This window comes from Mustela nivalis (assembly GCF_964662115.1).
Source record: "Mustela nivalis genome assembly, chromosome: 18".
In the NCBI taxonomy this organism is placed as follows: domain Eukaryota; kingdom Metazoa; phylum Chordata; class Mammalia; order Carnivora; family Mustelidae; genus Mustela; species Mustela nivalis.
The window spans coordinates 1,039,694-1,050,843 of NC_139037.1; the positions used below are offsets into that span (position 1 = coordinate 1,039,694).

At 63.6% G+C, this 11,150-nt stretch overlaps 1 protein-coding gene across 1 annotated transcript; it reads left to right on the forward strand.

Moving 5' to 3' along the window:
- Positions 1 to 2,088: 2,088 nt before the first annotated feature.
- On the forward strand, positions 2,089 to 10,928 carry SNAI3 (snail family transcriptional repressor 3). The gene is made up of 3 exons (XM_082711580.1): positions 2,089 to 2,297; positions 5,616 to 6,221; positions 8,238 to 10,928. The coding sequence occupies exons 1-3, from the start codon at positions 2,222 to 2,224 to the stop codon at positions 8,417 to 8,419; spliced, it is 864 nt and encodes a 287-aa protein (XP_082567706.1). The 5' UTR covers positions 2,089 to 2,221; the 3' UTR covers positions 8,420 to 10,928.
- Positions 10,929 to 11,150: the final 222 nt, after the last annotated feature.

The following is an 11,150-nucleotide window of genomic DNA, read 5'->3' on the forward strand; positions in this document are numbered from 1 at the left end:
CAAGCGCTGCTGGACCCCGCCATGCACACGCAGGCACTGCGCAGGAGTGAGGGCTGGCTCCCAGCTGGGCCCCCGTCGGGATGCAGTCTGATGCGGAGCAGGGCCCCCCAGATTGGGTCATGAAAACCAACCGTTAAGAAGTGAGCACGCACGGGGGATGCAAGTGTACAGACGCACGCAGAGTCAAGACAACCTGTCTTACTCTTTGTAAGGCAGGAAAAAAGACTATAAGAACACATTCACATGAGAAAAACTAACCAGAACTACAGCAGTCGCTCCAGCTGCCTTCCCGAATTGCCAAGTGAGGCTCAGGCACCTGATAGAGGCAGATGGGCGGGGCCCAAGCCCAGCTCCCAGCCCGAGGTCCTCCCCAGGGTCTTAGGAATCAAGGGAAGACTGCGGTGATTTCTCCTGGACTCTGGTCCCTGCTCCGGTTGAAAGGGGCAGTTCCAAGAGACTGGAGGGAAGTGGGTGGGTGTGAGGCCTAATTGCCAGGTAAAGGGGCCATAATGAGGATAAAAGGACATGGAGCAAGAGCAAAGGGACAGCGGCAACCCCTCCCTGGCCCTGCACAGGTGTGGACAAGAAGAAGCCCATGTCTTCCTCTGTGGGTCCTTCTTGGGTCCAGCCAGACGTGACCCTGCGAGCCACAGCCAGTGAGTCTGCGTGACCCCAGCAAGGGCTGAGAAGTGGGTGTGGGTCTTTCGTTGTGGAATCCCAGGGTCCATTTCCAGGATGAGATGGGGAATCCTCGTTTCCCTAAGTTGTGTGGCCTCTCCGGGGATGAGGGACGTCACCTCGGCTGATGGCCCACAGTGCATGACCGGGTGAGGAGGGGCAGTGCGGGTGGAGAGCTAGCAGGCACCTGCAAGCCTTCTCTTCATCTGGGAGGAGGAGGAAGGGAGAGAGGGTATAAATAGAAGGCTCTCGAGGCCACAGAACAGGTGAATAAGCAGAAAGCAGCCACGTGTCCTCTGAAATCCACACGCACAACTGCACAGGGCCAGGCTGTGGCCCGCAGGAGAGAGACCTCTGTCCATGCGGCACCTGCACTCCTTGCTCTCACCAAGCCACAGACAGGGGAGCACAGGCCTCGGGTGCGCCTGGGTCCCTACCCGGCACTGGCTAACCTCTCAGAGCCTCTCACCTGCAACACTGAATGAACGGGAGATCCTGGGGGACATGGCCTTCCCGCCCCGCTTCTCCGGAGGTCCCTCTACCCGCTCACCGTCAACTCCACCTGGTGGCCCCCCAAGCCCAGAGCCGGCATAGAGCCCCCCCCCCCCCCCGCCGTCACCTGTCACCCGGTCCTCCAAGGCAGGCAGGCCTGCTGCAAGGCCACGGGAAAAGCCCACAGCTGTCGGGGGCAGGCTGGGCGCTGTGTCCCCTCACCCAGGGAACGCCCCGTCTGACCCCCAAAGTCCTGAAACGTCCACATCAAAAGGGACCAGCCACTCCGACGCGGCTCGCCCCGCTCCCCGTGGCACTGAAGGAGGGACGCGGCCGCCAGGGGCACAGACTGGTCCGTGCGCCGTGCCCGCGCTTCCGCTCTCGGAGGAGCTTCCGCAACCGCAGCTCAGAGCCCCTCGGAATCCCAGAAGCCCAGGCTGCGTCCGTTCTCCCCGGGAAAGGCGCCTCTGCAGGCGCGGCCCAATCCCTAAAGCCTTGTCCTCGGAGGGAAGGAGCGCTCCCCGGCTTCGCCCCCCGGGAAGGGCCCCCCCCCCCGGCGGCTGACCCCCGCCGCCACGGCCCGCCAGCTGGGCCAGCTTTGGAGTCCGGGCCCTGCGCTCGCGGAGCCTGCGCGGCGGGTCTGCGCGGGGGCCGGGGCGGGTGCGCCCCGCCGGAGCAGGGGTTCAGCGCGCGCCTCCACCGCCCGCTGGACGGGAGCCCGGCTCGGCTTCCGCCCAGACCTGACCTCCGCCCTTTAGTCCACGCTGAGTGGGTGCGCCAGGCCCCAGGGGTCGGTGTGACTCGCGGCGCGCGCCAGGGCAGTCCCGTGGGGAGGACTCGGCGGCCACGCGCTCCCTCCCCCGCGGCCCGCGCACCTGTCCTGGGCGTGGCCCCGAAGCCCCGCCCCGCGACCCCGCCCCGGCCGCGCCTCGCGCTGGTTGGCCCAGGCGGCGCGCTATGCTAATGAGCCAGCCCTCCCGCCACCTGCCTGCCGCGCTGCCCGCGGGCGCCCGGCGGACGCGTCGGGGCACCCGCGTCCGCCGGGGGGACCATGCCGCGCTCCTTCCTGGTGAGAGCGCACTCCAGCCACAGGGTTCCCAACTACGGGCAGCTGGAGACGCAGAGAGGTAGGGGCTGCCCGGCTCCTCGGGCTTCGTCCCGGGTGGGAGGAAGGGGGCATCTTGCCGGCAGAGGGGCAGCGAGACCCGGGTGCGTGGGTGGCCTGCGGGCGCTCGTCGGCTGCGGGGACCTCGGGCCCGCGTCGGGCTACACAGGCGCGCACTCTCTCCCACCGAGAGAAGTGTCAAGGCCCCCAGTCACTTTGGGGCTCTCCGCTTGGGGCCTGGTGAACCCATCGCCGCTAAGGGAGCCCCGGAGCCATCTTCCCTGGGGCAGGAGGTTTGGGTGGGTGACGGGGTCCCGGGGACTGGTGGGGAGAGAGACTGGGAGAACTAGGGGACGCGGTCCAAGTGCTCCCCCCAGAGCATCCCGAGGAGCCCAGAAGAGTGACCCAGGGGCTCTGTGTGCCTAAGCCCAGCTCCTGCCCCGTTCCTCCCCGCCTGTCCAGCGCTTCCTCACACCCTTCCGGTGGGGCCCCTTCCCTCGGGTCTCCCTTCACCCCCGTGACAGTCCCTCAGAGCAAGCTGTGGGGGCACTTAGGGGCTGCAGTCCTTCTTCCAACCCCAAGGGCGGCTCAGTGGGGAGGTGCGCATCCAGGACCCAGGACGGTCTGTGTATCCCCATGCCCCGCTAGGCATAGGGACACACGAAGGTCCCGGGACAAAGGTCTCCCTAGAGTGACCAGAGCCATTCCCCAGAGCTCAGCGGCTTCTTGGGGGGTGAAGACCCCTTCCCCTGGGGAAACTGCTTGGTGACTCAGACAGAGAGGGGAGGAGGGGCACTGTGGAGGCCTGCGAGTGCATCCATCCCGGGGCCCACTGCCGCCGGGGGTGCCTCCTAGGACTGGGCTCCTGAACTCTGCATTTTGAAATCAGTTTAATGAGTCACTACCAGTGGTTTTCATAAAATGAAACAGAACAGAGACCATCAGAGTGCAGGGCTCAGGGGAAGGAAACCTGTGCTTCAGATATATGTGTGTCTATGACGAGAAATGGAACCGACACGGGCCATAGTAGTGTTTCTTTTTCTTTTCTTTTTAATTTTTTTAAAAGATTTTATTTATTTATTTGACAGGCAGAGATCACAAGTAGGCAGAGAAGGAGGCAGAGGGAGAGGAGGAAGCAGACTCCCTGCTGAGCAGAGAGCCCGATGCGGGGCTCGATCCCAGGACCCTGGGATCATGACCAGAGCCGAAGGCAGAGGCTTTAACCCACTGGGCCACCCAGGCGCCCCCATAGTAGTGTTTCAAACCTGTTGTTTAGAGCCCGGCCTTAGCACGCACCTGGCTTTACCCTTGGTGCAGACGTGCAGACCAGGGCAGCCAGTGACAAGGGTCAGACTCAGCCACCTCTCATCCTCCTCCCTCCTGCCTGCGGAGAGCTGGGGGACCACTGTGAGCCTCCTCTGCTAGGATGTTGTCTGGGGCCCCCCACTCTCTGATTTTAAGTCAGTGCCTTTTCAGGCCTCCCCCAGGGAATGTCTAAAACCAGAAGGAACTTCAAAGTCTATTCTCCCAGAAGTTTGAGTCCCAGGACCAGTAAAAACATCCAGCAGCCCCAGGAAGTACGGAAAGCATTTAAAGGACCAGCAGAGGCGTGGGGGCAGTGCCACTAGCTTGGCTGCCTCTCTCCCCTGCCCTCCCCCTGTGGCCCCCCAAACAGGGTTTGGCTCTGACATATCTGGGGCCAGGGTGGTGGCTGCCTCCCAGAGACAGGAAAGGTGCTGTTTTTCCCCAGTAGAAAGGCCCCTCGTGGCGCTTCTGTGGCGTCTTAGGCTCTGCGGCATCCCAGGGCTATCTTTCCAGCACTTCCTTGGCCTTTGTCTCTTAGCTTGCCGTAGCTACTCTCTCTGGAGGACAGAAATTCGGTGTGCTGTTTTATAACTGGAGGATGAGGGGTGAAGTCAGGGCAGAGTGGAGGATGGGAACCTTCCTTAAAGGTCCTCATTTCTCTACATCCTCACCGACACTTGCAACTGTTTGTTTTTTTTTTAAGATTTTATTTATTTGACAGAGAGAGATCACAAGTAGACAGAGAGGCAGGCAGAGAGAGAGGGGAAACAGGCTCCCCGCTGAGCAGAGAGCCCGACGCGGGGATTCGATCCCAGGACCCTGAGATCATGACCTGAGCCAAATGCAGAGGCTTAACCCACTGAGCCACCCAGACACCCTGCAATTGGCTGTTTTTAAATTCTAGCCATCTTAGTGGGCATGACATGGTACCTAGTTGTGGCTTTAATTTGGATTTCCTTGATGGCTAAGGGGGGCAAGCACCTTTTCCTAGGCTTGTGAGCCATTTCTATCTCTTTCACTTTTTTTTTTTTAAGTAAGTTCCACACCCAACATGGGGCTTGAACTCACAACCCTGAGGTTAAGAGTCAGACGACCTACAAACTGAGCCTGCCAGGCACCCTGCTATTTGTATATCTTGTTTGGAGAAACTTTTATTCAGATCCTTTACCCGTTTTAAACTTCTATTATTTGTCTCTCATTGCTGCATTGCAAGAGCTCTTTGTATATTCAGGATGCTGGTGACTTACCAGGTATGTGATTTGCAAATATTTTCTCCCCATCTGTGGGTGGTCTTTCTCGACCCAAAGCCTTGGCATGAAGGTAGCAACGAGGCCGGAGATTTATTCCATCACATCTGGAGCACGAAGTGGGACAGGGGCTGTTTGGAGATTTGGGTTTGGGGGACATGCGGGATGTACCCGCTCACCTGTGGACTCTGGGGGCTCCCGCTGCTCCCATCTGGTCAAGTGTGGGCATGCCAGCCCCCAAGTTTGGGCGCGGCAGCCTGGGGACCAGCTGCCCTAGGAGGCTGTGGCGGTACCACCGAGCACAGCTGTCGACCCAGCAGCGTTGGCGAGAGGCTGTGCGCACCTCCGTCGCCATGGGTGAGGGGTGATCGGGGGTGACTGGAGGCTAATTAGTTGTCTTATACATTGTAGCCGACTGCCAAGTGTTCGCTCTGAATCAGCGCTGTGTGGGAGCCTGGCGCCGCGGCTCTGAGCTGGCCCCGCGGTGGAACAGGGGTCAGGGAGGCCCGCCCTGCCTGGGTCACGGGGAACCTCCCTCGGCTCCGTGAGGGCTCTTCTGGGAGCCTGTTGGGGACTTCTCTTCCTTTGTTTTTAGAGCACTGAGATCTGTCCCGTAGACCCTGTGGTCACGTCCTGAGCTGACACCCCGCCTCGTCTGTCCTTTCCCTGCGAACTGAACTGCGGTGACCTAGAGGCGGCCTGGGGTGGGACCAAGCAGGGCAAGTCCGAGGTCAGAGCGTGGGGCTCATGTTCACCTGTACCTTCTCTCTCTTCGCCCTCCCTTCCAGAAGTCAGTGCCCGTTCTGCCTGCAGGGGCCTGGTGGGGCCCGTCCTCATCCCAGAGAAGTCGGCCTCTCCCACACCTGCTGACCCTCCCCGGCCCTGGGAGCGCACCTCTGTCATCGCCCGCATCTCCCTGCCCCTTCCCCGCCACGAGGAAGCGCAGGGGGCCCCCGGGCCAGACCCCTTGCAGGTTGGCCCGGTGCACCTTTGGGCCAGCCGGGCCCCCAGCGTTCCCCTCAAAGATAGCCTGAACCAGCTTAACCTGCCCCCGCTACTGGTGCTGCCCACACGGTGGCCCCCGATCCCGGGCCCCGCTGGGGACCCCACCGCAGATGGCCGGCTGGGTGCGGCACGGGCCCCCGGCGGCTTCCAGTGCGTGCACTGCGGCAAGCCCTACCACACGCCGGCCGGGCTGGCCAGGCACCGGGAGCTGCACTGCCAGCTGCAGGCACGGCGCTGCTTCTCCTGCAAACACTGCGACAAGGAGTACAGCAGCCTGGGCGCCCTCAAGATGCACCTGCGCACGCACACGCTGCCCTGCCCCTGCGCCGTCTGCGGCAAGGCCTTCTCCCGGCCCTGGCTGCTCCAGGGCCACATGCGCACCCACACAGGTGGGTTGGTGGGAGGCCCCGGGGGGCGGGGTTCAGGCCTGGCCCCAGACAGGACCGGAGGGGAGAGTTTGCAGACAAGTGGGCCAACATGGCCGGGCTCCCTCCACAGGCTCCGGGGAGGGTCCTTCCTGCCTCCTCTAGCGCCAGGGAGGCCCGGGTGTCCCTCCACCATGGCCATGTCCCTCGCCCCTGCCCCCATCCTCATGTGGCCTCTCCCCTACGCGTATCTGCGTCCATATTACCTCTGTTGTGAGGACTCCAGTAGAGGGGGCCAGGGCCCGCATACCCAGGGTGGCCCCACCCTAATCTGGTCACATCTGCAGGGGCCCTGGGTTCCAGGTCAGGTCACATCCACAGGCACTGGAGGTTATGACACAAACACATCTGTTTTGAGACACACAATTCACCCCACAACACCTGGCAAAGCACAGGATGCCCCGGCTTCTGCGGGCCTCACTTGTCGCCTTCCGCGGCCTTCCGGGACGCTGGAGCAGGAGCGGGGGACGGAGAAAGACGGTGGCAAGCGTGGGGGACGCAGACTGCTGAGGGCACAGACGACAGCTGGGGCTTGATGAGGGCCCGGGAGCAAACCCCCCCGGGGAGAGGAGCCCTGCACACAGGAAGGGAGCCGCGGGCAGCTGCGGACAGACCGACAGAGACAGGCGAGCCGACGAAAGAGAGGGGCACGTGCCCAGACCGGAGGCCCAGAGGCCTCAGCACTTCCACTCCAAGGCCGGAGGTAGGACCACACCGCACCCCAGGCCCACCAGGAGAGGGAGAGGGAGGCACAGACAGAAGGCCAGGAGCGAGACTTGCGGGCCAAGGCCCCGGCTGCCACGCAGGCCTCCTGTCCCCGGAGCCTCCTGTCCCCGGAGCCTCCTGTCCCCGGAGCCTCCCGGCCCGAGTCTCTGTAACGAGGACTCTTGGAGTCCCAGCTGGGCAGAGGCTGGAAAGAAGGGTCTCGCAGGAGCCGCTGTCTGGGCTGAAATTCCGTTAGGTTTTCCTCAGCTCCCCGCGCAGAGACGCCCCTGAGTGCCGCCCCCCACCCCCATCAGGCACTCAGAGCTCGGGGTCTGGGAGCCCAGAGGGTGGGAGGCTCCGCAGACTGAGCGGGCTGGAGGGTGTCTGGCTGGAGAGACGCCCGGGGGCCGTGGGGGCTGCAGCCTGCTGCCTCCTGGGACTCCGCAGGGCGGTGCGCCGGGAGTCCCTCCACACGGGCAGAGGACAGAGGAGCCCCAGTGGTCCTCTTACACTTGTCAGGGCTGTCCCCGGGGCCCAGCTCCCCACGGAAGGACTTTGTGCAAATCCCCAAGCGCCCTGACTCGAAGTGCTCTGGAGGACACAAGGTTCCTAAGACACTCCTAAATGCCCGTGTCCACTGCGGGGGCCGGGCTCAGTGCTTCCAGCCCGCCTTCACGGCCGGTCCGGGAGTGGCCGCTTGCCGCCCTGTCCTTCCGCGCAGGAACAGCGGCCAGAAGGCCCCCGGAGGGCCCTGGCAGAGACACAGAAGGATCTGGTGACTGTGGTGCTGACAGCAAAGACCCACGCTAGACCTTTCTCTTAGGGTCTTAGATGCTGTAGTCCCGGCCGGACGGGACCGTCCATCCTGTTCCCAAGCGGCTCTGACCTTGACTGTGTGTGTGGGCCTGTTGGTCCCGGGGTTTCCTCCCGGAGCCAGGCTGAGGCTCCCTCCAGGAGTGCTGGGGAAGAGAATGCATTAGAACAAGCATGAACATTTGGAGAAGGTGGAGGGCCTTATTCATTTATTTTTTATTTTAAAGATTTTACTTATTTATTGGGGGGGAGCAGAGGGAGAGGGACTCCCCGCTGAGCAAAGCCTGAGGCCCCCCCCCGCCCCCCGCACAGCCCTGGGACCATGACCTGGGCTGAACTCCAGAGGCCCGTACTCACCCAGGCACCCCGAAGCTTGTTCGTTCGTAAACACGACCCATGAACCCGGGGCCGGCTCCCGTGAGCAGGCAGGGGACCCTGACGCACGCTCCCCTTCGTCCCCAGGTGAGAAGCCCTACAGCTGCCCTCACTGCGGCAGGGCCTTCGCCGACCGCTCCAATCTCCGGGCCCACCTGCAGACACACTCCGACACCAAGAAGTACCAGTGCACGACCTGTGCCAAGACCTTCTCCCGCATGTCGCTCCTGGCGCGTCACCAGGAGTCCGGCTGCTGCCCCGGCCCCTGAGGAGGGTGGGCTCGGTGCGGGTAGCGGGGACAGGACGTCACCCCAGGAGCTACCGGCTGGCCTGCCGTGCTGCCTGGCCCCACCCTCGCCCGTGGGGTGTTTCTCCTCTCTGCCTGCCGCCGCCCACCCCCATCCCGAACCGGAGAAGCCTGGAGGGCTGTTAGGGTGAGTGACCGAAGATGGTGACCGAGGACTGTGTTTGACTTGCTCTGGTTTCTGCTTCTGCTCTCCCAGAGTCAAAGGCCGGTGGGGGACAGCTGCAGCGTGGCCCGTGCCTGCCGTTCCGCTGGCCTTCGTGGGGAGAGCTGCCTCAGGGCTCCCCCCGCCTGCCGCTGGTCTGGACTCCGGGCTCAGCTGCGCCCCGTCAGGGATGCACGCACGCCGCCCCCACCCGCCTCCCCAGGCAGCCCCGGACAGAGCGAGGGCCCCACCACAAGCACAGGGCAGAGGACAACCACGTGTCCTCTGAGGCTCTGAGTCAACGGCGGAGGCTGAGCGTGGAGCGGTCCTCGAGGGGCTGCAGGTGGGTGACGTGGCCCTCTGGCCGCAGCGTGGGGTTGGGACGGCGCGGGCACAGAGCCGTGGGCCGGAGGGATGAAGGGCATCACTGGTGGGAGGCGGCGGCCAGAGTACGGCAGGGGAGCAGGCGCCAGTGCAAGCAGGAGGCACCATCTTCGGAAGACAGAGACTGGAAATGGGAACAGCACTAAACGGGGAGGGAGCGAGCCACGGGGCGTGGGCGGGCTGGGCAGAGGGTGTGAGCAGAGCCGGGCAAATCGAGGCCCAGGGAAGAGGCAGCCGTGGGCTCGCACGCCAGCACTGGCAGGGCGCTCAGAAGGCCGTCTAGTCTGGGTCTGCACACGTCTCTACGAAGGCCACCACACCGCCCAGGGACTGTGTCTGCGGCCGCCCGTGGCACTGTCACCTCCCCTCTGCCTGCCCTTTCCTGAGGCCGCAGGCGTCCTCCAGCTGAGAGAGGGACAGGCTGTCAAACAGACTCCGATGCCAACAGCAGACCCCTCCCCGGCCTCCTGCCCCCACCTCCAGCCACCGGGTGGTCACCTGCTGGGCTGGTCCTCCGTCCTGCCAGCACATCTTGGCGTCTCCGGCTGGCCCCGGAGGGCGGCCTGCGTCTCATGGGGACTGATTGAGTTCTCGACACCGGAGGGGACACCTGCTCCTCTCTGCAGGAGGGCTGGCCGGCTGTCAGCAACACCATTTCTGGCCCAGGCTGAGGGACAAAGTCAGGCACCTTGGTCCTGGCCCCGAATGGGGCCATAGGGCAAGCGGCAGAGGTCCCCGTCTCATCCCCAAGCCCTGTGGCCCTGCTGAGGAACATTCACCAGGCCCACCCTGGCCACACGGCACCTGCAGATTCCGCTAGAGGCTCCTCTGGGGCTGCTTGGACGACGGCCATTGGAGGAGCCTTGGGGACACCCCAGAGGAAACTTGACCGTTATCTTGGGCTTCTCAGGACCAAGGGCGACCTTGATGACACTGGCCACCCAGGAGCCCGCGGCTCCGGCGAGTACCAGACTGTATCAGCAGGTGAAGGAAGACGCCCTCTGGGAGAGCCTCGCTCACATTCCCGGGCCGCACCGCTGCCTGCCCTCCGCAGGATCAGCCGCGCCCCGAGGGACAGACAGTGTGCGCGGGAGGCTTAGCTAACATATCCGCGTCCTGGGGCTGCGTAACCGAGTTCCCCACACCGGGCGGCCTGAACCACTGACGTCCGCTCCCCCACCGTCTGGAGGCCGCATGTCTGAGACCCAGCAGGCGGGTTCCTCCTGCGGCCCCTCTCGCGGCCCCTGCTGGCTTGCCGGCATCTTCCACGTCCTGGGCTGGTAGACCCGTCACCCACCTCCGCCTCTGTCTCGCGCCGCGCCTTCCCGCCTGTGCGTCTGTCTCTGTGTCCAAATCCCCCTTTCCCTGAGGACCCCCGGCCTACTGGGTTAGGACCCCCCCGATGACGTCATCTTAACCGGATCAACCCCAAAGACCCTGGTTCCAAATGGGGCGACATTCTGAGGTCCTGGGGGTCAGGACTTCAACACCATCCACCCCCAACAGCTGACATGAGCAGTCTGCCAAGAGACACCTGGGGTTAGCTCCTCTGTCCTCAGTCCACAAAGGGCTGGTGGGTGGGCGCCGTCGATTTAACTGACGGATTCACCGGACACACTTCTGTACCCATTCCCACCGCCCGTCCGTCGTCCCGAGCAGGGGCCTCCGCTCCCAGGGCGCCCATCCCTCCTAGCAGTCTCCCAGAGCGCTGGGCTCCTCTGCTGAGCGGGTCAAGTCCGCGATCGGCCTGTGTCCCGCCATCTCACAGGAGGCCTTTTTTTTTTTTCTTTTTAAATAGCGTCCAGATGCCTGGAGAAGGCTGTATCGTAGATTGTGTTCTATTTCTGGGTCCCAATGTCTAAATGAGGCGATGCACCTGTTGGATATGAAGGGAGGGAATTTCGCGGCTCTAAAATAAAGTCGAACGCTTGCCCTTCTGTACCGGCCCATGGAAAATGCTCCCACGTTTGTATCTGGACTGGCAGAGGGCAGGGCAGTGGAGGCTGGCTCGGCAGACGGGGTGAGCGCCTGCCGGGCAGCCAGCGGAGGATGAATGGGGGAGACGGCCCGCCGGGAGCACGTCGGCGGCGGTCAGATCACGGGGAGGCCACGCGGCCTGGCCCGAGCGGCTGGCAGCTCCCCCTCCCCGTGCCCCCTGCCTTTCCTT